At 46.0% G+C, this 27,285-nt stretch overlaps 1 protein-coding gene across 4 annotated transcripts in view; it reads right to left on the reverse strand.

The window, feature by feature from the left end:
• Nucleotides 1–4: 4 nt before the first annotated feature.
• Nucleotides 5–27,285, reverse strand: part of WDR90 (WD repeat domain 90) — a 40,455-nt gene continuing 13,174 nt past the window's right edge. For all 4 annotated transcript variants that reach the window (XM_053366214.1, XM_053366213.1, XM_053366215.1 and 1 more), the window contains exons 15-43: nt 26,337–26,455; nt 25,939–26,100; nt 25,535–25,665; nt 24,790–24,906; nt 23,611–23,846; nt 22,562–22,701; nt 21,491–21,621; nt 20,537–20,667; nt 19,541–19,702; nt 18,128–18,256; nt 16,806–16,939; nt 16,640–16,677; nt 15,361–15,492; nt 14,370–14,552; nt 14,007–14,107; nt 13,556–13,658; nt 12,728–12,849; nt 12,174–12,333; nt 11,441–11,631; nt 10,346–10,514; nt 9,666–9,777; nt 8,478–8,649; nt 7,951–8,073; nt 7,611–7,791; nt 6,803–6,933; nt 5,655–5,798; nt 5,025–5,144; nt 3,483–3,567; nt 5–2,026 (exon numbers count right to left, since the gene is read on the reverse strand). In XM_053366214.1, coding sequence (XP_053222189.1) covers nt 1,839–2,026; nt 3,483–3,567; nt 5,025–5,144; nt 5,655–5,798; nt 6,803–6,933; nt 7,611–7,791; nt 7,951–8,073; nt 8,478–8,649; nt 9,666–9,777; nt 10,346–10,514; nt 11,441–11,631; nt 12,174–12,333; nt 12,728–12,849; nt 13,556–13,658; nt 14,007–14,107; nt 14,370–14,552; nt 15,361–15,492; nt 16,640–16,677; nt 16,806–16,939; nt 18,128–18,256; nt 19,541–19,702; nt 20,537–20,667; nt 21,491–21,621; nt 22,562–22,701; nt 23,611–23,846; nt 24,790–24,906; nt 25,535–25,665; nt 25,939–26,100; nt 26,337–26,455 — 4,047 coding nt within the window. In that variant the 3' untranslated portion in view covers nt 5–1,838. The remainder of the gene's footprint in view (nt 2,027–3,482; nt 3,568–5,024; nt 5,145–5,654; nt 5,799–6,802; nt 6,934–7,610; nt 7,792–7,950; nt 8,074–8,477; nt 8,650–9,665; nt 9,778–10,345; nt 10,515–11,440; nt 11,632–12,173; nt 12,334–12,727; nt 12,850–13,555; nt 13,659–14,006; nt 14,108–14,369; nt 14,553–15,360; nt 15,493–16,639; nt 16,678–16,805; nt 16,940–18,127; nt 18,257–19,540; nt 19,703–20,536; nt 20,668–21,490; nt 21,622–22,561; nt 22,702–23,610; nt 23,847–24,789; nt 24,907–25,534; nt 25,666–25,938; nt 26,101–26,336; nt 26,456–27,285) is intronic.

Consider the following 27,285-nt stretch of genomic DNA (forward strand, 5'->3'; position numbering starts at 1 on the left):
AAGGTTCAAATGCACAAAAATACTACTTTATTTTAGATCAAAAATTAAAAAAACACATCTTACTAAAAACTTCCATCTTACTATAAATTACAAACAAAAACTCTAGCAATGTAGTTATGTGTTAAGGCCACATTTGAGATACAGTAGTGGAAATATTAATTGTTCCACTGCCTGGTTTATGAGCAATTCCATTTCTATCAGCTTTGCACCTCAGAAGCAAACTATTGCCCAATCATCTGTGGATTCTAAAAAAAACACAAACATTTGCAAAATCTGAATTAAAAAAACACTCTAGAACATCCCTGATAATACTCCTTAAAAATATCTTTCTTTCTGAAAAAAGAAAGGCAAATTTGTGCTCACAAAGTTTACACTCAGTGTTTATCCTTATCATGGTCATGGCTGATTTTTGTGTGTGATTTTATATGTTTTGCCACTGTATTTGCTGAGAGAATACAGCAAACTGCTGGAGTGTGTGTGTGTGTGTGTGTGTAATCCCTTCTGGTTCTCATACAGTCAACATAAAACTTAGTAAAGAGAACCATAAAATCAAAATTTAGTATTGGGACAGATGAGCGAGGAATAATGAACCCATTTCGGTCTCTCTTTTTGGGGGGAGAGGGAGTAATGTTCAATGTGTACACATTCTTAATGCTAAGAATCAAGAAACTCATCCTAATCCATATGTACAGCAAAATTGCATTTTATACACATTTAACTTGCGTGATTTGAACCTTACGCAGTTGAAAACCAGCCAGTTGAAATCAGACAAATTGCTTGCACCCATGATGGGAGAGCTTAAAAGCTCCTTTTGCACAAGGTTTTCCTGGCCCAGAAAGAGCTTTTAAGCTCTCATACTTGCTTACTGGGTTCTGGGAAGTTCTTGTGGGAGAGTGGTTTGAGTATATGTGTTTTTGCGTATATGCGCCAGGCCCAGACCTTTACCCCTGTGCAGGACGCAATCGTACTGTAATACATAACAAGTTATAGTTGGGTATAACGAGCTCAACTAATATATAGTAAAAAAATAGAACGAGATCATCTCTTCGTCAGCATTTCAAAAGTGACATTCTGGAAGAGTATCTAAATGACCACCGCTGCTCTTCATGAGGGGCTGGGCTATTTCTGAGTGACCACTGCCCATCCTTCAACCTCAAGGCGGTCAAGGAAGTGTGAAAATGCTGGTGTGTTGGAGCCTGATCCTGAGCAGCTTAGGTCAGTCAGTCCTAGAACCTTCCCTTTCAGAAAATGTGGATGGGGATATGCCCTGCTTGCTTGAGAAGTGGCTGTTATCAGATACCTGCATTGATGCCCACTGCATCCAACAGGAAAGAGGGCAACAGACACCCCCATAAAATCCAGGCATCAACCTACAAGCTTGCCTGCCCCAAATTTCAGGAGCTCTGATCAAGCTAGCTGTCCTACCATGGTGAAAAAGGAGATAAGACAGCCAGAACGTAGGCAAATGTAGGAAAGGGGACTCCTTCCCGTCCTCCATCCCAATATGAAGCAGAGGGGGGTGATTGACAGGTAAGGGGCTTGTATGCCTAAATGGAGGAGAAGCACATGTGGAAGAGGGGGGTGACGTTGGCGTTTTGGCTCCCAATCCCTGCAGGCTCTGGCTAATCGCCACTGACCACTTTCACTTCCTGGAATGTCAAATGGAGATCATGGAATGGTCCCGCCTGGGTCCAATGGGAATGGTCCAATGGGGACAGCTGTGCAGCCCCTGGGCATTTTCGGTTGCTGAACTCAGAAACAGGAGGCTGGAACTGGTGCACAGCATCGGGATGGGGAGTTTTCAGGGCTGTGAGGTAGCAACCATGTTTGCATCCGACTCAACTGGTGATGGAACCTGCTTTCTGCGTTCCTCTGCTGTGGACCTCCCACACCAGGATCTCATTATAGGAAGCTGTGAAGAGGCGTTTCCCAGACGGGGTGAACCGGCAGAGGCACACAGCATCATCGTGGCCCAGGTAGTCTCTCTCGGCCTTCTTTGGGTGCTCGATCAGCCTCAACATGCGCTCTGTAGGGCAGACAAAACCACAGACTAAAAAAACATCCTTTTATAAATCAAGGACAGTGCCATTCTGCATTTGAAGGATGTGTACATGTATAAAAATCATCTGCCCAAGAATCTCAGCCAGGGTTGGTGTCAAGATTTTTGAGTTCCCCAGACAATAAATCATCAGGGTGCCCTGCCCTTGGGGGGGGGCAGAGACATTAATAAAGAGCACCCAGGAATCTTCTGACCAGATGACTCATGCAAGCAAGTCTACATTGCTCTGAAGGTGTTTTTTTTACCAGCCATATGAAATTGGTCATTGCTTTGTCACCTGAGGGCAATAACAGAACAGGTTTTGAAAGAAAAAAAGCAAAGGCGATGCAGTGCCCGAGTTGGAAAGTTTTGCTAGCTTCCTTGGACCTCCTCGGTGGGCTCCCTGTGGGCTTTAAGACAAAGCCGACTGCCCTGCTTTCTGCTCCCTAAAGGTGCGAATGATCTCAAGTTTCTAGGCTTAATGACTATGAACGTATGCTCAAAAGCATACGACTAACACTTAGCACCAATGAAGTCTCCTGCAAGTCCATCCCTATGCACAACTGGATGGCTTTATAAAAGGATTAGACAAATTCAGAAGGGTAAGGCTATCAGTGGCTACCAGCCATGATGACAATGTTCTACCTCCACTGCCTGAGGCAGGACACCTCTGAGTACCTGGGACTCATAAGTGGGGAGAGTGCTGCTGCACTCAGGTCCTGTTTGTGGACTGCCCATGGGCACCTGGCAGGCTCCTGTGAGAACAGGATGCAGGACTAGATGGGTGATGGCCTGATCCAGCAGGACTCTTCTTACGTTCTCACAAGTGCCCCACCTGTCTGACAGGTGAGAACACGTCTGTTGGGAACTGGAAACTGCTAGAGCATCTGCCTTGCATGCAGGAAGTCCCTGGCATCTCTAGGTAGGACAGAGAGAAACTCCCAGTCTGAAAACTTAAGAGTGCTGCTACCAGTCAGTGTAGACCATACTGAGCTAGATGAACCAATGGTCTGACTCAGCATAAGGAAGCTTCCTATGTTCAGTGCTGTATTTCCAATGCAGGCGGCAACTACACCACTCTTGACAGCCATCCAGCATCAACTTAACTACTTTCATCACAGGAGAGCCCCATCACCTTCCAAGGCAGCCTGAAGTGCCATAGATATTTAAGTAGAGCATTTGCTTTGCATTCATAGAGATCCCAGGCTCAGTCCCTGGCAGCTTCTCCAGGTAGGGCAGGGGGAAAACCTCTATCTGAAACACTGAAGAGCTGCCAGTCAGTGTAGCAATACTGAGCAAGATGGACAAATGACCTGACTCCATGTGAGACTGTCTCCTATGTTCCTATGCAAGGTTACTTGGCTCATTCCATACACAGGACTGCCTTCCCAGGGGTCTTCAGACACTACCCCCGCCTGCCCACTGGGGTCTTCTGAATACCCACCACTGAAGCCAACGGCTATAATGCAGGCAGCAGGAGACAAGCTTAGCGACGTGGCGAAGTACGGCAAGGAAATCTTCTCTATGACCTGCACACAAGCGAAAGGAAAAGTCCCAAAGTGTTAGAATCTATTGCAAAATGAAGAGGAGGTGTTATTTTTGCAGTGTGGAAAAGGCTGCTTATTTTCCACCCCAATACACACCAGGAAGGCACAGGAGGAGAAACTTCTCCCTACAGGCATTTTTGAACAGAAAAATGTCCAAATCAACAAAGGAATGCAACCTTTGTATGTGTGGGCTTGCAATAAATGTTGCAATCTGCTCTAAGATTCTGCTGCAGAAGTGATGGCTTCTTCCGTTTTGCAGAGTCAAATTGCAGCATCTGGCAGAGGCACAAAAGGTGGAACCCATTAGGCTGGGCAATTTGACTCTGCAAAACGGACTCACTTCTACAGGAGAATCTTAGACATCTGAGAAAATGCAAAGAAAAGAAAAAGGTTGGGGAGAGAGTCAACCTCCCCAGAGATAAGTTGAGTGGTCTATTGAGAAAACGGAGCAATCCATGGGTTGCTCTGTCCCTCTCCATTTCAGCTGCAGTTGAAATCCAATCCTGCTCAAGTCTGGGGGTGGGAGAGGCTGGACGTTATACAGCGTCCAAATCTGTTGAACTGCAGTGACCTGCTACATCTCGACTTCCTTGGCGCTGCTTTGCTTTTCAGTCAAACTCTATGAGCTAAACAGAACAAGGAGAAGCTCCCTGTAACATTTCTGGTGCTAGGGGCATGTGGCATTTTTGAGACTAAAGGCAGGGGGCCACAAGTCTTCATGCTTCTCCCACATAGGAGAAGGGTCATGGCTCAGTGGCAGAACATCTGTTTTACACGTGGAAGGTTCAAAATTCAATCCTTGGTATCTCCAGGAGGGACTGGGAGAGACTCCTGCCTGAAACCTTGGTAAGTCACTGCCAGTCAGTGTAGACGGTAATGGATCAATCATCTGACTCAGTATAAGGCAGCTTCCTATGTTCACCAAACCACAAACACCTAGAGATTCAGGCAAATAGCCAGAAACCCTTTGTGTATGTGAGTTTTGCATATATAACAAATATCCCCTGCTGCCGCAGGCTGAAATTGTATAGCCCAGGAACATAGGAAACTACTTTTTGATGAGACACATCACTGGTCTTTCTAGCTCAGCACTGTCTACACTGACTGGCAGCAGCTCTCCAGGATCTCAGACTGAGGTTCTCTCTCAGCCCTACCTGGAGATGCTGGGGAATGAATCTGGAACCCTCTGCATGCAAAACAGATGCTCTAACACTGAGCGACAACTCTCATATGATGTCAAGTTTCTGCTTGTCTAGTGGAACAGCTAACAGAGCTAAAATAGACCCATAACAAAGATTAAGGGAAGCGTGCCAACAGAAGGTGACCCACCACCAAGTCCACGGCTGAGCCAATAACATTAGGCTCACTGGTCAGATGCAACTCCAGCAGTCCTGCTGGTAGAACACACAAGATCTCAGACAAGCCAAGATATGAGGCACCTGTTTCTGTTGCAGGCTGTAGAAGAGGATCTCCTTCTGCAATCCAAAGCCTGTATAAGCAATCATGCTCCTGTCCCAAGGGCAAAATGCTGCTAGGCTGGGAGGCAGAGGGTTGGGTACCTGGAGGGGAAAGGCAAAAGCATGAATGACAAGGCAGGTGTGCATCATTTGGAGCTAACCAACCTCCAGTTCAGGGCTAGCACAAAGTTAATGGAATCTGAACAATTATTTCTTCTGGGGTGTGGAGTGGAGCGCTTTCCCCTCTTCGAAATATGGAAGCTGCAGCCAGAAACCCTTCTAAGCATTTAGTGCAAACTAAACCTGCCATTTGACTATGTAGCTCTTTTCCACAAAAAATGAGGAAATAGAAACTAGTCCTTTATTTAAAGCCAAAATTCTACAGATTCTTTGTGACCACGGTTTTCTAGATCTCCTGAGCTACACAGCTAGCCTCGTCCTATATATTCATTTGGCAAATGCCACGAAGGCACTCAAACTGGCTTCTCCCTTGTAAAATTTTCCAGCCTCAGGAAATTTTAACAAGCAACACTACAAAACACACCACATGCTGAAAAGCTTATTGCTCAACTCATGAGCAGAGGACTGGAGGCTACAGCAAGATATCCTCACCTCGGGACCTGTAGGAGCTGGGAAGCTTAGCCAGTCAATGAGCTCACATTTGTCCTTCATCCAGTCAGAGACCCAGACACTGACACGTCGGTCGTCACTTGCAGCCAACCAGAGATCATCACCTTCAACGCCAAGTTCTAGGTGCTAGAGGACAGGATACCAAAATGACAACGGCTCTTGTTTTACACCTGTCCTCTGAGACTGCTGGTGCAGCGCATGATGACATACCATTGTACGGATATGTAAAAAAAGGGAGTAACAAGGGCTCAGTATAAATCCAGAGTGTGTGTCTTGAGGACTAGCCACCCTACTACTGCTGAATACATAATGTGAAATAAATGTAAGGAGGGAACAAGAGAAATCATTAGGGGCACAGAACTGGTTACATATGAAATAATAATACAATTAGAAAATAGTATGAGATTGGTTAAAATGGTATACTCTTATTTTTAGACTGCCTTTCTCTACTGAAGATTTTCCAAATCATAAGCATAAAGACCCAAATTACTTGGAGAACAAATACTTGGAAGGAATGTCTTTCCTGATACCAACTGGCCCATTTTTCAAGAGCTGCAAGCGAGGTCCTTTTGTTGCCTTGTTGCTGGATGTAGTAAACTGCACAGTGATGCACAGTAGGATCTTCTCAGCAGTGGCACCCTGTTTATGGAATGCTCTCCCTTCTGACAGCGTGGTTACTGTTAATTTTTCAGTGCCAGCTGAATAAAGACCTCTTTGCTAGCCTGCTGTGCTGTGCCAACTGGTTTAGGAATTTGTCATCAAATGTTTTTACATTTCATACTGCAATTTTTTTTCTGATTTGAACTGAATTGTTGAGTCTTACACATGAATCTTAGTGGTTGAATTATTGCCTGGAGTGAGACAAACCAACAGCCCGAGTCTGGATGTAATGGGAAGACAAACCATGGTGGCAACAGCAGGATGGAGAAAGGAGTGCAGCGCTTGGAACCTTTGTTCAGTGAAACTGCACATTTCCTCATTCACGCTAAGTCGTGGTTTGTCTTTGTGCTATGCGCAAACTGGGTCAAAGTGGCTTACAGCACAGATTCAATTAAAAATCAAATGCTGAACATCCATTGATCCGCCAGTGAGGAAAGGTTGTTCGGACATCACACAGATTTCTGTCTCACCTGCTTTCTTGTGCAGTGGATAACATTGATAGGAGATGATCGGTGGTCAGTCAGGACACGAATGGTCATCCCTGTGCGTGGACTACTGACAGCCATCATCCCATCCTTGCCTCCAGACAAGATGATTTCCCCTAGAGAGTGAACGGAGCACAAAGAAGAGGGGAAAGAGACTCTGAGGTTGCCATCAGGGGGTTGGATGATTTCATCTGCCTTGCCCCACCCTCCAGCCCTAGGAGCCGTCAGAAGGGAGCTGCTTAATGGATACTTAAATTCACCCACTGTGTGTTTACTTAAAAGCTTACGTATGTTAAATGAGCTGTTGATTGTTGTTATTAATTTTTAGTGACCCCTGAGCAGTACTTTTTATTATTTTGACAAAGTAATAATCATAAATAAATAAGAATAAAAATGTGCACCCCACCACTGAGACCATTCCATTGTAACTATCCAACTTCCCAAAACTTCACACCTCTTGCAATGGTTGGACCCCTTTCCATTTTAACAGTACAATTTCTACAAACACTCTCCATATCGCCTCAAAATCATTTCTCCTGCATATCCCCCATCTTACCTTAATGGCACATGTTAATTTATCATTAATAGCTATATCCCACACCTCTTTACACAATTCTTCCATTTTATATTCTGCTTGCCCCTTCCACTTCCTAACTATAATAATGCGTGCAGCTGTCAATAAATTTGTGAGCAAGTCCTTCAAAGCCTGCGAACCTTCCACCCCATTGCAAATTGATAATAATGCAGTGCTTTTCGGGGCAAGATTTGATGTTGGCATCTAACAAGGTCCTACCGTCTGCAGAGTATCCAAGTGCGGTTACAGCCACAGGGTGGGGGTGCATCTTGAGTTCCATCTCTGTCCGGGAAACGCTGAACACCCGGATGGTGCCGTCGCTGTACCCTGCCACAATATGCTGGCTTTCTTCCCCACTGACAGTGGTGGCCACTGGGCTCCACGCCAGGCAGAGGGAACTCTAGGGGGGAGTAAGGAACATATTGGGAACCATTGGTTCTTTCAGGCACAACACCACAAATATGAAACTTCTGGGCTAGGAGGTTATGCCATCAAAAGAGTCACTCATCTCTAGTGAATTCTAGGGTGTTGTGAGACTGCATTTCATCTCGGCAATTACCTGATTGAGCACTTGAAACTGCACCACCAGCTCCATGCTGGCAAGGGACCAAACTCTCACGCTGCCATCCTCCCCACAGGTAGCACAGTGAGACTCTCCAGGGCTGAAGGCCACCTCGCTAACCTGCAGTGGCAACAGAGAGGATAGAAGAAGAAGAAGAAGAAGAAGAAGAAGAAGAAGAAGAAGAAGAAGAAGAAGAAGAAGAAGAAGAAGAAGAACAACAACAACAACAACAACAACAACAACAACAGGAAGAGGAGTTTGGATTTGATATCCCGCTTTATCACTACCCGAAGGAGTCTCAAAGCGGCTAACATTCTCCTTTCCTTTCCTCCCCCACAACAAACACTCTGTGAGGTGAGTGAGGCTGAGAGACTTCAAAGAAGTGTGACTAGCCCAAGGTCACCCAGCAGCTGCATGTGGAGGAGCAGAGACGCAAACCCAGTTCACCAGATTACGAAGCTTTGATAAACTTCCAAGAAGAGTGGTCTCTTTACCATCAAGGAACTGCTTACAAAACTTCTTACCTGGTTCTTGTGCCCACTAATCAGCCGGATACTGGTGTTGTCTGCCCAGCTGACGTACCACAACGTCCCTGCCGTCGTGCCAACAATGCCCATATCCATACAGTCGTCGAAGGCGGCACTTACAATGGTTCCATCCAGGGTCATTTCCTGTTCCAAAAGGACTGAGCTAGATCTACAGGGAGGGAAAAGCACAACAATAGATCACACTCTACCTGGGCTTCAGAGAAGGGGTGGGGAGCCTGCTTCAGTCTGAGGGCCACATTCCCTTCTAGGCATCCTCCCAAGGGCCACATGTCAGTGGTGGGCAAAGCTAGAGGCATGATGTGAATTTTACCCTTGTACAGCAGGCTAGTTACTACACACATTCCAACTTTCCTCTGTGTTCTCCCATCCATACAAAGAAGAGGCATTCTCAGATTTCAAGGACACATTCCAGGCAGGTACAAACACTCTGGGTAAAAAGACAGTGGCAGAGCATTCCAAGGGCCAGAAAGAGGGGCTGGGGCTTATGGGAATTGCATTCCAGAGCACCAGGTTAGGCAAGGCAACCCTAGATGCTCTGTTTACAATAAGGCCCATGTAAGAGCCATGTCTGTATTCAGTTCTTCAGTCCACACAACGTGACTGTTCACTAGAGCTTTATAATGCAAATTATTAACATGATCCCTAATATTCATTTGCAGACAAATCAGGAAAGAATCATTAAGCCACCTCAATTAAGCAAAGAAATATTCTTTTGCCTTGGGAGTAGTCATTTCAAACACAAAATATTCTTCTTTAAAGAGTTTGTCAAAGATAACCGCCTAGAAAAAGTGTGAAAGCACTTGCTGGTAAAAATATAAAGGAGCTGCTGCTCTCCAAAATCAATAAATGGCTCATTAATCAAGCTTATCTTTTATTGATGCTGGCCTGTGATCAGGGAACTGTTGGCTCTCCAGATGCTGATGAACTAAAAAAACCCATTAGCTCCAACAACCATGGTCAGTGGACAAGGATGATGGGAGTTGTAGTTCAGCAACACCTCAAGGCTGAAAGGCTCCCCACCTCCCTGTGATCATGGAACTGATTTTTAAAATATGGATTGTTGTTCTCCCCTCCACCCACCCACCCAGTACAGGTTCCTAAGTGGACATCTGAAATATCACTTCTCTCTAGGGCTAAGCAAACCTGAGTCAGATGATGCATTACCTGGCACTGGAACCTTTTACTCTCAGCTCCTGAACCGCTGCCACTGACCACAGCTGAATTCTTTTGGTGTTGCTGCCGCTGACTAGCCTGTCTCTGTGACACTGCAGCACCCCTAGACAAGTCAAGCGTTTATTCTGGTTAATGGCTGGGTTTCCTCCTCTGGTGATGTCAGCACCATAGAGACATCCCTTCCAGAGATCTTTGACTATCCAAAGCGGAGCATTGAGGGTACAAACCACAAGACTCTTTTCTTCCAGCCTTCGCTACTGCAGCTCCCACAGCCAATGACACAAACAACTTTGAAAAATCAGCAGCAGCTTGCCAGGGCGGCTGTGGGAGCTACAGCAGTGAGGGTTAAGGGGTGCTTTATGGGAAAAAATGACACAGACAACATAAAAAACATCTTAAATCCAGCCACAATCAATTCTAGCATCTGAGAATCAAAACTGGGCTGGACCAAGGTGCTAAGACAAAGCCAGAACATTTCTCCAAGTAGCTTAGTACAGTCCACACTGACTGCCAGGGTTTCAGATAGGGCACATTCCCGCCTGTATCTGAAGATGCCAGGGATTGACCCAAGACCTTCTGCATGCGAAGGAGATGCTCTTCCACTGAGCCATGCCCCTCTCCTGCTTCTCCTGAAAGCTTGGTTGTGTGAAGACAGCTGCCCAAAGACTCACCAATCTCCCCCTCAACAGCTTCCCATGTCATGAAGCAACGATTCGTCTGCATGTCCCACGCACAGATCTGTCCCGTGCTGGTCCCAGTGTACAGAAGGCAGCCGGCACTGTAGCACAATGAGGTCAGCTCCACTGGACCAATTGCATCAGGGACAGGGACTCTGTGAACCTGAAGTCAGAAAAAAAGTAGTGCCTTGGGAGCTGTTTATGTCCCCCCGCTGTCAGCCTTAAGGCTGAACTCCTAACCTCTACTCCTTTTCTGGGTCTCAAAAACATGGGTAGGGCACCTGTTGCTGCCCAAGGGCCAGATTCTCTTGTGGGTAAACAACTGGGGACCACATGTCATGAAGGGCCTGAGGCAAAAGTAGGTGGAGCAGCTATCCCAAACCTTGCAGTAGACTACTTTCTGCACACATCCACCCACCCACCCTTTCTATCCTCCATCTAGGTAAACAAGAGGCATTATCAGAGTTCAAGGATACATTCCAGCCAGTGAAGGATGTGGTCTTTGGAGGGTTTGTGTGGTCAGGGGAAGAGTCCTGAGGGCCAGATTAGGAAGGCCACATTTGGTGTCCTTGCCTGAGGTGCCCCACTGTCAGGATGCTGTCAGCAGCTCCCAGCTGGTTGCCCAGGAAAGTATAAAGACAAGGAAAAGTTTCTTACAGCTCTTTTTTATTGCAGTCTTTACAGAGAGAGGCTATAGAGCCCAGCCTCTTGGATAATGGTGTTGTCCCAAGTGAATCTCCACCCCCTACCTCTCCCAACTTCCTCATTCGTCATCCTCTTTGAGCTCTTTGCTCTCCTACTTTTAAGGCTCGCTGGGTTCTGGGAGATGGAGGGTCTGGAATGCTTTCTAATGGCAACGTGTCAGCCAGGTTTTGCTCTGGTTCTCCCAGGATTTCCCAACTTCTCCCCTCATCTGCCTCTGAGCTGCAACCTCCCTCAAACTCCTGTTGTAAATCTATACTGTCTTCCTCTTCCTCCTCCGTGGAAGGGTCAGGATGGGGGGGGGGCAGTCACCACCATTCCTCCTCTGCCCAGTCCCTGACACCCACCCCTGCTGTGAAACACCAGAGTGTGACGCAGGTGAAGTACCTTGAGGCTAATGTCAGCTCCCTGTTGCTCCGTTAGCCAGAAGGTCACTGCTCCCTTCCCCACGCAGGCAAGGTGTCCCGCAGAAAGCGGACTAAAAGCGATTTCGTGGACTGGCTCGGAGACGCGAGTGGATGACATCAGCTCGTAAGTGTGGACGTTCCACAAGGCAATGACTCTGTCAATGTAGTCCCCTGGGAACCACAGAGTACACAAAAACACATCAAAACGAACAAACCCTTGAACAATAAAAGCCAAGATGCTGTTCAAACCATCTCTCCCAGCCCCACCCTAGCCTGGAGAAGAGAAGATAGACAGGTGATATGATTGCCATCTTCCAATAACTTTAGGGCTGTCATGTGAAAGATGGGGCAAGCTTGCTTTCGGCTGCTCCAGGGGGTAGGACCTGAACCAATGGATTCAAATTACAAGGAAGAAGATTCTAACTAAACATCAGGGATAACTTTCTGAGGGTAAGAGCTGCTGGACAGTGGAATGGGCTACCTCGGAAGTAGGTGGACACAACTTCATTGAGTTTTTTAAAGTGAGGCTGGATGGCCATCTGTCAGGGAGTCTTTAGCTGTGATTCCTGGGTTCCAGAGTTGGACTAGATGCCCCTTGGGATCCCTTCCAAACCTACAATTCTATACCTGGAGAGTCCAAGGATTGAACTCTAGGTCTTTCAACATGAAAAGCTCTGCCAATGCCCTGTGTGCTCTTCACTGCTTATGCCCACCTAGAGTAGCAAGGAGGCAGTCATCCCGAGAGTACGCCATGGCTTGGACTTGGGTCTCGTGATGGAACAGAACCTTTTGGCAGGATCCATCCTGGACATTCCAGATGCGAATTTGGCAGCGAGACTCTCCACGACCCTGACCAGAGGCAGAAGCAAGCGCCTGCAGGGATATTCATTTGTTCATTTTATTAGTTAGCATTTTTCTTATCCTGCCCTTCTACTGACCTGGAGTGCAATCTGGGCGGTCAACAATACAAATCACTCAAGCAGCAGCAGAGCCAAGTGGCAGCCCGCTTTGCGTCAGGGGCATGAACAAATACCCAAATGGCAGACCAAAAGCTAAACACAGCCTAAGGCTTAGCGAAATGCTTGGCAAGCACATTCTTCCTCCTCCCGTTAGTGATGAGAAAAGGGAGCAGAGCATTCATAGCCCACTGGCTGTTCAGAAGTGCTGTGCCTGTCACCAGAAGTACCCACTGCATTAGAAGGAAAGCAGGTGGTTTGTGCTAGCGAGACCACCCAGATGTTCTTCATGGAAACAGGAATGTTTGTACCTGAGCATCATGGCTAACAGCTAATGTTGAAATCTCTTCAGGGTGACCAAGCCAATGCTTCTGGAATCCAGAGTGCAGGTCTTCGACAATGAGCAGACAGCCACAGCTGTAGGCAAAGAAACCTAAGGAGAGAGAAGAGATTGGACTTCAGTGCTTGGAATTCTGCATGCAAAGGATGGGCAAAGCCACAAACCACCAAATGCAGTCAAGTTGGAAGTAGGAGCCTGTCTGGATCCACCATGTGAAAAAGCAAGCACCCTCTGAGTGTCCACTGCCTGGCAGGCTTTTACCTTCCAATATCTCACTCAGCCAATTATTGTCTCTCCCACATTTCCAGAGAGTAATAGAATTATAGAGTTGGAAGGGACCACGAGGGATGTCTAGTCTAACCTCCTGCGATGCAGGAATCTTTTGCCCAACATGAGGCTCAGACCCACGACCCTGAGATTAAGAGTCTCGTGCTCTACCAACTGAGCTACAGGAGATAAGCCAAGGGAGGTAAAAGAAGGAAGATGTCTGCTGCTGAGAGACCTCTCCTTCTCTATCAACACTGACTTCAAGGCAAACCCCTTCCGCTCTCCTTGGAGGTCAAGAGACAGCTTTCACAAGAAGCGCCTGGCTAATGGGATGAGCAACTAGACTCTAAGACCAACTGATTTCAGAGGGCTTTGCACTCCAGCCCTGAACATGCTACATAATTTCAGTAGAACTGATTTTCTTGTAATGCATTTCTGACAAAGATGCCAGCTGGTTTGGTCGTCCAGCTGAAGGTTTAGGTACAGAAGATTTACAGATTTTGGAATCTCAATTCGCAAACGCAGACTATACCTGTATCTGGATTCCAGACCATATTTCCCCGGCCATTCCCATTGTAGCCAATGACTGCTTTTAGTTTCAGGCCCTCGTTACTAGTTACAGCAGAGGAGAATACCTAGAAGAGAAACACACACAGCTTCAGCGTAACTTGAGAAGAGATTCCAGACATGTCTCTCACACTGCCTTGAGAAAACTTGACCATGTGCAAAAGGGGCTCTCAAAAGCACCGAGACTCTTATTTTGCTCAGAAACCATTTCATCAAGTCTTGAGACCAGACCAGTATCGCTCTGAACACCAGTTGCTGGGGTTTTCAAATGGGGGGGAATCCTGTTGAACTGGGGTCTTGCTTGAAGACTTCCCATGGGCATACTGCTGACCACTATGAGAAGAGGATGCTGACCCTAGTTAGGCCTTTGGTATGATTCAACAGGATTTTTATGTTTACACCAGGCCATTTCTTACCTTCTGGGGTGCCGATGTTTTGAAACGAGGGGTAAAGTGCCTGTAGCAGTCTGGGCGGGTGTTGTTTTGGGGTTTGGATCCTTTGCTTTCCTTTCTACTTTCTAGCACGCAAGAGAAAACAATTGGAAAGTATCTTTTAGCACAGAGTTTATGACAGCATTATTGAAGAACCATTGCTATATAGAATTTTAGCATGTTTCCCAATACGAGCTGTGAAAATTGGTCTGAATACTTTGCAAATTTGGGAAACGTATGAAGCATACAATCAAACTGGATGTACTAACATACATATGGATAAAAAGCAAGGATCTGCTATCTTGAGAAGAAGAAAAATTAGCAAAGCCACTGTACATGTTGACTTACCATTCCCTGCATGGCTATGGGGTCTTGGACAAGGCTGAATAACTTCAGGTTTCACAGCCAGAGAGTCTTCACTAGGGACAGTGCCCTTCAATGCAAGAACTAACCGGACTTTATCCTCCTTAACAGCCTCTCTGTGGCTGCCTTTCTGATATTCTTCCTTTTCTTCTTCAGATTCAGAAGTATCTGAAAGAGAGGAAACAGGGGAAAGTGACTGAAAGAAGAGCAACAGCCCCTTGTTGTACATCAGTTTCTGGAGCTCAAGTATAGCGATGGAACACTTTAGCTTCAGTTCTTTCATTTAGGTACTCCAAAATACAAAGCCCCCTGAGAACCATGCCTGGAAGAGAGACCAGGCCAGTTCTGCAGGGCAAGTCCCATGAATTTTAACTTACACCAAGTGTGCTAAGGATGAAAGTGCCAGAAAGAAAGGGCTACTTCCAGCCTTCTGCCTGAACAGAGAAGGAATCAGATTGATGTTTTTTCATCCAGTTTGGTTAGAGTGCTGTTCACAGCAAGCGGTAAGGGGGAGGGTCATATCTCAGTGGTCAAGAATCTGCTTTGAACACAGAAGGTCGCAGGTTCAATTCCCAGCACCTCTAGGTAGGGCTGGAAATGCCCCCTGCCCTGAGACCTTGGAGAATTGCTGCCAGTCAGTGCCTGCAATATGGAACTAGATGGTCTGACTCAGCGTAAGGCAATGTCCTGTATTTGGATAACTTTTCAGTGTTTGTTTTATGGGATGCAATTGATAATCCTTACCCCAAACAAATGGAATGTTCGCCTAGGTCTACTCGGAGTAGACCACTTGAAATTAATGACATTACTCACTTTGATTTATTAATAATAGTAAAGGTTAGCTGGATTCAACCCACTTTGATTAAGCATGGAAGGGAATGAAAACAGCAAGTGGCAGACAACAATGGTTCAGGGCGCCTGGAGGATTTTAAGGGGCTGACAAGGATTTGCTTCATTTGGAGTGCTCTCTGCTCACCGCAATGCCCCATTGGATGGATGGAGCTGAGCTCCAGACAAGGCGGGGACACAATGGTTGGCCGAGGAACCACCTGGCGGGGGACATCATTAGCCCTGGGCGTCAAATCATGTGACCTTTCCAGATTGGCTTCTGTGAATAAAGAAGAGAAAAGGGGGGTGAGAGGCAGGGTGGCTTAATGGTTAAAGTGCTCAACTGGCACCAGGGAGATCAAGGTAAAACATTCCACAGTCATGAAGTTTACTGCGTGACCTTGGACCAGTCATTCTCTTGTCAGCCTAGCCTACTTCCCAGGGTTGAGAGGATATAAAGGAGTGGGGGAAGACAAAACCTTGAACTGACCTGAGAAAGGATAAGATACAATTATAATGAACAGAAGCAACACCTTTGTCACCTCTTTTGATGGTTGTAGTTGTCAACAGCTCTAATGTCTGTTAGGGTTAAACTGAAAATGGTTATGTCCCCATTTTTAATTTTTTAAACCCCCCCCCCAGTCAAAACAGGAAACTTCCTGAATTTAAAAGGTCATAGTTATTAGCCCAAACCATTTTTACTGGTCCCTCTGCCCCATATATCAGGCATTTGGTCCATAAAAGGAAATAGCCTTAACCATCCCTCCCTGCTCTGCTCCCCTGGAAAATCTCTCTACTTGCCAAAGACAACCAGGAAAATGTCTGTCTACAAATCTGTGTCAAAGACATACACAGACAGTAATAGATGCAATGGCAGAGCTCTTTAGAGACTACTGTACTGATGAATACCCAGTCCAAACCCCCTGATGATCTCTCCCAGCGGCTGCATGTAGATGTTGAAAAGCATGGGGGAGAGGACAGAACCCTGAGGCACTCCACAAGTGAGGGCCCAGGGGTCTGAACACTCATCCCCCACCACCACTTTCTGGACACGGCCCAGGAGGAAGGAGCGGAACCACTGTATGACAGTGCCCCCAGCTCCCAGCCCCTCTAGACAGTCCAGAAGGATGTCATGGTCAATGGTATCAAAAGCCGCTGAGAGATCCAGCAGAACTAGGAAACAGCTCTCACCTTTGTCCCTAGCCCGCTGGAGATCATCGACCAGTGCGACCAAGGCAGTTTCAGTCCCATGATGAGGCCTGAATCCCAGACTGGAAGGGATCCAAATGGTAGATTCTTCCAGGTGTGCCTGGAGTTGTTCAGCAACCACTCGCTCAATCACCCAGCGAAGTAATGATAGCTATTTCATTGTAAGACAGCTGTGGGATTTTGAAAGTAGCATAACTCAGCAACAAATGCAGACTTACCAACTCTGTTAGAATCTGAGGACTCGGAGGAATCGATTCTGGAATGGTAACAAGTCCAAAGTTTAAAAGACGGGAAAATGAAGAAGTAGATGTAAATATGCAGGCACCTACAGACTATCAAATTTCCAAAGACAATTGCTTTATTGAGGAAACATTGGGCTCTTACTCATCCTTGAAGGACTCCTCTGCAAACACACCTAGGAAATCCCAGAGGAAGATGGCATCTCCAACACTGATGACTTGCCTTTGGTCAGGGGTGAACCTCACCTGCTGTATTGGCTCAGAATGGCCAATAAACACCTGGAGAAAGAAAAGCAAAAGCAGAATGTCCTTTGTCAGTGGCTGGCCTCTTGGAACTACATTGCAGAGCATGTAAAGACAGGGAAACCCAAATTATTATAGCTATACCATGCAGACTAGTGGTTAGAGTGTTGGACTAGGATCAGGGGAGAGCAGAGTTGAAATCTCCAGTCAAACATGAAACTCCTCTGCGCTACTTAGGATTTCAATATTTCATTTTCAGGGGTGTTTACAATAGCAGCTTCAGTAAATATATTATTGCATATATTTCTGGCAGCTCTATCCTTTTGTTGTTGTTAGCAATCTTGATTAGATGTAATTATTTTCAAACAATAAGTGAAATGAATAAATGAAAACTTATATGCTGAGGGCTCAGATCCTAAGCATGCACACTAGATAATATGTCGCACTGAACATGGTGGGACTTACTCCTAAGTAAACATGCATGTGACTGTGCTACAGAGCGACGGCACTGCAAGCCACTAAAAAGATAGATGCAAATTTTAATCATCACAGAAGACAAGCCAACTAATTTTTCTATCCAAATCACACCTGGTATGTTCTTTAATTAAATTTGCACCCCATCTCAGATCATTCCAAATCACTTCCTTTACACTACGTTTTTCAACAGTCTGCTCCAAATCAATTCAATTCCCCTCCAATTTCCCCCACTAATTTACTCCCCAAATCATCTTTAGAGAAAGTCATCCTATCTTAATTTATTCCCTCAAATTAATTTCTTATTCAGTAATCAATGTATCCACTGTATTCACAAACATAACATGCAGAATGAAGTGGGGGGTTTTCTCAACAACTGACCATTGCAATGTATTCTTACATTTTTAGAGGGTTGCTTCTATTCAGGATTCCAGTCAACCATTCTATTCTCTCCTCACAATTTCCCCTTTTTTCCTTTTCCAAGTGAGGTTCAACATCCAATGTCTGCTGAACATTTTCACCTCTCCTTAATCAGTTTCAGGGAGTTCTGCACCTCTTGGGCGTTGTTGTTGTTCGCCGAAAGATATTCCCCCGAGCACAACGATACTTCTCCCCCCTGTTTGTTTCTCTGTGGCCCTGTTCTGGCTCCATTTCATCACTTGAATGCTCTACTATGCTGTTCACTGTACAATCTAGCCTGAACACTGACAACTGGAGGGGAAAAGACTGCCCTGCTGTTGAGTGTAGTACCTGAGAGTTGACATCAAATCTCATGCCATAATCCCACACCTTGAGGACCCTATCGCCAGCTGTCAAAAGAAACTGGGCATCGGAGCTGAAGGCCAACGAAGAACAAGACTGCTTGTGCACTTGCGGGACCTGCAATCAAGACAAACCACCCCCAATATTAAACCTACCTGTTTCCACCAGAAAGACAAATACACTGAGAACAGACACAAAGAAAAGAATGTTTGTTAAAGAGATAGGAAGTAATCAAATAAGCGGAGTTAGCAACCCTGCGAAGAGATTTATATAAAGGTGAACCGTATCTAGTGTCAATATTTCAATGCTTTAATCTCCTAGCTACTGCCTCCACTATTACGGTCCCCATGGAAAACTGGGTGGGGTCCCGGGTAGCATTGGCAATGGAAGCTACCATTTCAGAAATCGTGTGTGTGTGTGTTTTTGGACAGAGTCATTATGTGGTTGCTCTACCAAGCCATCCAACCAAACCTAGCAGAGAAGGCTGCCCTAAGGAAGAGTGAACACAGGCTCCTGAGTAGGGTTCAGGTCAAAGTCTGAGCAGTGCTCTGACACATCTTTGAGAAGCGCATCTCCATCAGTCTGCTACAAAGGCATCCACTGCTGGGACTTTAAGGTCCTCTATGGCTTGCTGATCAAAAGAATAAAATCTTTGTGCAAAGCCATTAGATCATTTGGCTATGTCTAGCCCATTCTGACTTTGAAAGATAAAAGGGAGAGGAACTGCACACTGAGAAGATTTTGGTTCATGAAACATGGAGGGTTTTTCAAGAGGCTGCAGTAGACAGATCCTTTGAGACCAGTTGGAGACCCAAGGATAAGATTACTTTGAATAGGAATGGTAAGAAATCAGCATCATTAGAGTCTGGTATTGGAATCACCATCTACGTGGCCTCATTCCATTTCTCAAGATCTGAGAAGAAGAGTCCTGCTCTGGAGCATGGGGCCTGTGGGGGTGGCCTATTTGTGGGCTACATTAAGCTGCTGGGAACCAAATGAGGACAAAGAGATTCATTTCCCTCTTCTTCAGAGGAGTGCTGTCTGATCATGATGATTAAGCCGAATGGCCTTTGCTCATTCCTTTGCCATCACTATGTCTACAGCATGTTTCATTTTTGGGTACCAGCTCCTTAGAAACGTCAACCAGGAGAGTATCTTTTGTTTCTTTGAATAAAGAATGTCTCCATAATAAATTAAGGGAATAGGGAGCACTAGCTTGATCAACTGAGAAACTTCAAGAGATACAAATAAATTGGCATCTGGCAATAATTTAGTAATTTCAGAATGACACAATCCCTAGGATTTTCACTGCAGAGGCAAATACACATGGAAGAAACACCCTGGAAACTGTGTGCGAGCCCAACCTCAGAACACAAAGAAGTGACCACGGGAGTCCCTTACCACTCTGATCAAGCGTCCAGACTTGGCATCAATCACCAGAACCTTTTGTGAGCATGTCGCCACCAACAAGTGGTCCAGAGGGAAAGGGGCAAAGCAGAGTCTCTCAGCCATGTCCAGAACAGTGCTGTCCAAATCCAAAATGCTCATATCTACTCTCAGCAGCTGCCAGGCAGAATAATAATAATAATAATAATAATAATAATAATAATGTCCCATTTATTGAAGCAAAATATTTCTGCACTAAAACAGAAGACGAGGAATATTTAGAAAGAGAACACTCAGGCCTGGTCTATACATACAGCACAATTAAGTGAAGTGGACTGTACAACATCATAAGGCATGAGATGCACTATTTATCAATAAAGGAGCAGGGGCCGACCTTAGTAATACAACCCTCATGCCACCTTCCCGAAGTCAAGTAAATGGGCTTTTGGGGAGGAGGCGCGAGAGCTCTGGCAGGGTCTTAGAGCCTTCCTGTCTCCTTCCCAAAGCTGGGCAAGCATTAACTGGGCTTTGAAAAGGAGGAAGGGGGACTCTAGGACCCTGTCATAGCCATTACACCTCCTTCCTGAAGCAAGTGCTTACTAGGCTTTGGGAGAGATGGGAAGGCGCTCCCTTGGCCCCTTCGACCTGTGTGGGGAAACCAGTCATGCTGTCCTACATCCACCTCTGCAAGAAGGGATCCTGGCCAATCAGGATCAAACAAATGTTTGTCAGGAGAGAACGGCAGCACTATGTAGTGACAACGGTGGACAGGAATAGCCCCCATGTTTATAAAACAAACTGAAGGGGATGTGCATATCACCCTGCTATTACTGCAGCCCAGCAGATGTAGCTAAGGGCCACCCTGACTGAGAACAGGCCAGCATTTCAGGTGCTCCCTGGGTTTAGACAAAAAAACCCTGCCAACTTTTCCACTCTGTAACTGTGAGGGTTACGTGTTTCTGGAAGCTTCTTTCCTGAGGAACAGCGAGTTGTGGGCAGGTGTCAAGTTACCTCATCTAAGGAATGAGCATCCATGAGAGTCACAATGTACTTGGAAGGTCCCACAAAGGCCAAGAGATGTCCATCGCCGCTGACAGAGAGAGCATCAGGACCGAGGTCAGCATCTTGTGAGGTGACATTTGCTGAATAAAAGGTAGATATTTAGTATGAGAGTTTATTTGTTTTATTAAATCGGTGCATTTCTACCCCACCTTTCCCTGCAAGGAGCTCAAGATGGCTCATTTTATTCCCACAACAACCCTGTTAGGGTGGGACTCAGTGATGGGCCCAAAGTTACCCAGTGACTCATGGTGGAGAGGGTATTTGAACCCTGGTCTCCTGGGTCCTAGCTGGGCACTCTAACCACCACACCAAGAAAGCAGAAGGAAAGACTCACTCATCAACTCACACCAAAATCATAATGCAGCACGAGTTCACAAACCATTAGGGCCCAAGTGAGGACCCCTTTTCCTGTCAATGGCCACATTCCCTTGGGGGTAATTTGTTGACTGCAGCACACCAGTGGTGGCAGAACCAGACCCAGAAGTGGGTGGGGGGAACCCCTTTTCATGGAAGCCTTTCCCAAATGAGGAAATAAAAATGGAAAATGAACTTTGGCAAAAGAAACGCAAGCAAAGGCTCTTGCTGGTGGTGGAGCACCACTTAGTTAATAGCCGTTGCAGGGATAGGACTGCAAGAGAAAGGAAGCAAAGAGCAGGGTGCTTTAATGGGCGCTAGTACAACTAATTGGTCTTAAGAACAACTGTTTAAGAATTGTTACCTGAGTTTGCTTGCTTCCTCTTCCCTCCCTATACCCTTTTCCTTTTGTGCCATGTTGAAAGAGTGCAGACAGAAGCTGTCCTGTTTTAATTGATGGTATACAAGCTGCTCTGGGACCTACTAAAGCTGAAGGGCAGAGTACAAATGCTCTAAGTAAATATATTAACAATCAAACAAAAACCTTACCTAGTACTCTGATAATGTGGCTTTTCTGGATGGCAGAGTTATAAAGAGCCAGGGTCCCATGGCTGCAGGAACTGTACATGAAATTGCCATCTGGGGAGAAGGTCAGACCTGTGATTGACCCACGGTGCTGCCTGCAAAGTACCAAAAAGAATGAAAGAAAGCAGAATGGGGAACCGGAAATTAAGATGGCAGTCAAACTAGTTCATGTATTGATCCTTAATGAGGCAGCACACATGTCAGGGCCATAACACTTCAGATGGCAGCAGTGAGCTCACATGATGGAGTTAAAGAAACATATGGAGGGCAAGGCCATCAGTCACTATTAGCCACAGTGGCTAGGTTCTACCTGCATTGATGGCAGCAGTATGCCATTTGCTTGGAATCTCAAGTGGGAAGAGCACTGTTGAACTATAGGCATTTAGTTGGCCATTGTGAGAAAACAGTGCTGAACTTGATAAACCATTTGTCTGATCCAGAAGGACTCTTCTTATGGAATGTTCCTCCATTAAAAACCAAAACCTTTCGCATAGAAAACAAGAAGGATTCTAGCCTAGCCTTCTCTCCAACAGGCAGGTTTTCTATATGGAGGGATATATATTTTTTTGTAATGGAGGTGTGTCCCATTTGATTTCTTCCCCCTACACTCTCAAGTGGTACAGCCCATACAGAGCTTTTACCATTTCACTGGTCAGAACCAGGTCCATGTCAACAGAGAAGCCCGCCTGCTCTCCTAGACCTCACCCCACCCTGCACTTTTAGCCTCTTTCCCAGCTTCTCACAACATCAGAACTGGAACAGAGAACTCCAAAGTCTGCAAGAAGCTAATATCTACACAAGATAATGTTGATCTCCCACATTTCTGTTCCTCTTGAAAGAGCATCCAACTGAGTTGTATCCAATGCTACTCAGAGTAAACCCACTGAAATGAATGGAGATTAGTAACAGGTTCATTAATTTCAATGGCTCTTCTTTGAGTGGATACAACCCATTGCCCTCAACTTTCATCATTTTGGATTGACACATGGAAGAACGCTCAGGATGCAACTTTGAAAGTATATATTGAAAACATACTTGTGTTCCTCAAGGAGTTTTGAGGCAACCAGGCTGATGGTTCTCACGACACCAGTATCAAAACCGCAAGCAAAGATAAATTGTGAGGGATGGAAAGAGACGGCACACGGTGTTTCGTCAGAGGCAGTGAATTCATAGAGCTATAGGGGGCAGAGGATCATGCTGATCAGACACAAAACGGGCTGGCAATAACAAGCTACCAAAGTCTTAGGCCTCATTCTCACTACACATTTAAAGCACTATGATACCACTTTAAACAGCCACAGCTTCCCCTAAGGAATCCTGGGAAGTGTAGTTTGCAAAGGGTGTTGAGAGTTGTTAGGAGACCCCCTACTCTCCTCACAGAGCCACACTACCCAGTGGTATATTAACTAATCCGTCTACCCAGGGAAACCTGAGAGCTGTAGCTTTGTGATGGGAATAGGGGTCTCCTAACAACTCAGAGGAGCCTTAACAAAACTACAGCTCCCAGGATTCTTTGAGTGAAGCCATGACTGTAATACTTTCTTGTTTCAATAGGCTTCTGGGAATTTACTATTTTTTTAGGAAGGAGCTGTTGCTGTGCTGTTTGTATTGTAAGGATTTGTATGTGATCTTCTATATGTATATATTTGAATTCTACTAATGGTTCATTGTTTTTTAATGACCATTTTTTTTAGCTGTTTCAATTTTAGTTGTAAGTAGCCTTGAGTCCTATCAGGGAAAAAGCCAGGATATCAATAATAATAATGCGGTATCACAGTGCCTTACATTTATAGCACAGGTGTTGCCTTAACCTCAAATCTCAGCTCAATGTCACACAAGCAGATAGGCTTGAACCCAGCAAAACAACTAACAGGAGATAACTCACCAATTCAATCCAATAGACGTATCAGCTATTAAGGAAGGACTGAACCATGGTGGGGGGAAGACTGACATTAGTGCTGTCATCTAGACCTAGGATAGTCACGTCCATTGATTTCAACAAGCTGACTCCAAGTAGAATTAACGTTTGATATGATCCTCTGAGTCCCCGGTAGACTTTACAAAAAAGGCATTCTTGACATTACCTGCTGCATAGACTCAAGGTTCCAGACGCGAATGGTGTTATCCTGAGAGACAGTCACCAGCTGCTTCTGGGATCTCTCCACAGAGAATGCCAAAACAGAATCCAGATGGGAGCGCATGACGGTGCAATAGTCCTTAGACTGGATGTCCAGGCAACCCACATTCCCAGAGGCAGTTGTGCACAAAACCTTCAGGTTATCTGGGCTGATGCGGACCGAGCTCACCGGGCTGTGATGCTCTGCAGGAAGACAAGCCGCCCAATGAAGAGTCTGCAGGTGACATGCTTGTGACTCATTTATGCACAAACTTATTTCTCACTTCCAGGCATGAGTGTTTATGCTTGTGAAACCAAAGCGACACCAGCCACAGGTTTGGCAGAATGCATTTTTTAAAAGAACAACAACAATACCCGGAGGCTCAGAGGCAGCATGCCTCTAAATACCTGTCACTGTGAAACAATAGCAGGAGATGGCTATGGACTATCCTGCTTGCAGGCTACCCAGATGACATCTGGTTGGCCACTATGGAAAACAGGATGTTGGACTAAACAGGCTTCTAGGTAGGCCATGAGAACTCTTCATATGATTAGGGAAGCAAATGGGCACAGATCTTACACAGTTTTTCTAAATTTACATGTAGCCTGTTAATGAGACAATGAAAGATGTCCATGGTGAATAGGTTACTGGAGCCATGCCTGCAGGGTGAACATGCCACAGGGATTGGTAGTGGAATTGCCACAGAGCCCTGTTTTTTAAAACAGGGGACCATTTATCAGTCCGAGGGCCACATTTCCTTCTGGACAACCTCCCAGAGGCTACATATCACTGGTGGGCAGGGCCAGAGACAAAAGAGGACAGAACAAAGGATGTGAATTTTACCTCTGCACAGTAAGGCAGTTTCTGCACATGTTCTGCTATCTCCTCCATCCAGGCTAGCAATAGGCATCATCAGAGTTCTAGGACATATTCCAGCCAGGCAAAAACTCAAAGAGGCTGCAAGGATTGGCCAATGAGGGGTGTGGCTTGGGAAGAGCTCCTGGGGCCCGACGGGAGAGGCTGAGAGGACCACGTGGGCCTGAGGATCCTGAGGATCCTTAGTTTACTACACAGATCTCGTCTTGAGATGTCTCAATTATACACCTACGCAGAGCTTTAACAGCATGATCCCGAAGCTCTACGCACCTGCCTCCAAGAAGATTTCAGAGAAGTCCAGTGGCCACAGGCGCAGGTAGCCATCTTCAGAGGCTGTGGCACAGAAAGTTGATGAGAGACATATGCTGTTCAGTGCTATCCCAGGACCTGAAAGAACAAAGATCCAGTACACTCTGAAGCACAAGAGGTGGGAGTGAAGGCCTCACACTGTATAGAGTCAGCTGTAATCTGAGCAAGATTTGGAGCTGGCCCAGATACCCATGTAAGCCATTGTGGGATAATTCTGAAACCCTTTCCGTGCTAGAAGCCTTTAGTGCAACCTTCCACAGCTAGCCAGAAGTAGCTTGTGTAGAGGAACCTGATGAGATCTATCCCTCAATCAGCCATTCATTTCTATAGAGCTGGGCAGGAGAATATTGCATGGGTCAGAGCCATATCCCACCATGACACTCTTAAAGGCATCAGAGCCTAGCTGATTTCTGCCACCAACATGTTGCCATTTGAGCGCTAGGAAAATTAAGCAACACTGAAACAGAAATTATTCCTTGAAAGAAGACTGCTCGCTCCTGCACAACAGCTGTGTTACAAACGGATTGTCTCCAGGCTGTTTTGAACTACAAATCCCATCATCCTTGACCATTTGGCTATGCTGACTGGGACTGATGGGACTTTTATTCCAAAACATCTGGAGGGGACCAGGTTGGGAAAGGCCAGTTTGGCAAGTTCCCAAGAGGAAAGTTCTGTAGGCAGCCATGGAGAAACCTATGCAGCCCACCTGAGTTAAAAGTTTGCTTCTCCCGCCGATGAGAGTGCTGCCCTTCCGATGGCAAGAGGCGCCGGGCATTTCTGACAGCGACATTCTTATAGTTGATTTCCAAAACGTGTCCACTCCGGCTGCAAACAAACCTGAGAGGAAAGCAGCAAGGTCACCCAGCAGCAACATCATTATAGGACCAAAAGCAATTATAAGACTTTTAGGGGTGCCAGCTTTAAATCAGTAGGTCAAGCAACAAAAGTTGTAGCTGATTAAATCTACGGCTGGCAATTTAATTAAACAGGAAGAGAGTTAAGGGAGCTCCTGCTTATTTCATGTATACTGTATTTCTCAGAGAGTTATGCAGTTATCAGCTTTTTTCAAAAGCATTCATCAAGGAGCAATAAAGTGGAGCAGCTTCTTACAGTGTCCGGTCTTGTGGCTCTCGCTGGGTGGAATGGCCTGCTTCAAAGTCCAAGTCCGTGAACTCCATGGAACGGTACTCGCCCAAATTTACTGGGCAGGAGCGCAGTACTCCACTCCGGACCCGCCACAGCCTCACGTTGTCTCGGCCACACGACACCATTCTGTTATGAGAAATGCTGGGAGTATGAAACTAGACAGGACTTTGTTTTTAAGGTACAAGTCTTGCATCGTGCATTGTCACAGTTCAGGTTCCCACAAGCAAAGGGGTGCCTCTTTCTCTCCTCCTGCGTGATGCTGCCTTTCCTTTTTCAGCCTCTGCTTGCTGCCCTGGGCTCCTTTGGGAGGAAGGGCAGGATACACATGCAATAAAACAGCAACAACAAGCTCCACTCTTTACCTGGTGTCATCAAAAAAGGCAATCTTTAAGGCCTGGATGTCCACATCTGTGTGCGCTTTGGCAAGCATCACCACCTCTCCCCCATGGTTCACCTGAACAGTATTCCACACCACCACCATCTGCAAAGGGAGGGGAGAGAGAGGCAGCTGGGTGGGACACAGGAGAGCCAGGCTCAGATCCCTCCTCTTCCCTAAAAGCTCACCAAGTGGATCTAGTCAAAGTCAGCACAAACCAAACAAACACATTGCCAGGAGCTTCTGCACAGACCCCAAAGGCAACTTCTCCAGCAAGCGTCAGACTAGGGCCCTGCGGGACTTGACATCTTTCCACAGGGCCTGTTCTACCTGGCCTTTGGTTTGGACTCAGTCTGACCCTTATGTTTCCCTCCCCTTATGGTTTTGATTTATGGGCTACTATTAAAATAAGGCTGCATTTTAAATTGTTTTTCAACCCATATTTTAATAAACTGGGTTTTTGATTTTTTTGCTTTTGTTTTTTGTCCCCTCCCATTATGTTTTATTGTAATTTTATTGGTGTTAGCCGCCCTGAGCCCGGCTCTGGCCGGGGAGGGCGGGGTATAAATAAAAAAATATTTTTATTTTTATTATTAGACATTCAGTGGCATTAAAAACACAGCAGCTCAAGGAGCAGACCACTAGCCAAAATCTTGGAAGGCCTATGGCATGAGCCTGACCCTGAAACAACTCCAGCAACTATCTCAAAAAACAGGTCAAAGACATAGCCCTTGCAGAAGGGGCACGTATCAGTAGTGTAAAGGTAAGGTAAAGGACCCCTGGATGGTTAAGTCCAGTCAAAGGCGACTATGGGGTTGTGGCATTCATCTCACTTCAGGCCGAGGGAGCCGGCATTTGTCCACAGAAAGCTTTCCGGGTCATGTGGCCAGCATGACTAAACTGATTCTGGCACAATGGAACACCGTGACAGAAGC

This window comes from Podarcis raffonei, chromosome 14 (genome assembly GCF_027172205.1).
Source record: "Podarcis raffonei isolate rPodRaf1 chromosome 14, rPodRaf1.pri, whole genome shotgun sequence".
Classification (NCBI taxonomy): Eukaryota; Metazoa; Chordata; class Lepidosauria; order Squamata; family Lacertidae; genus Podarcis; species Podarcis raffonei.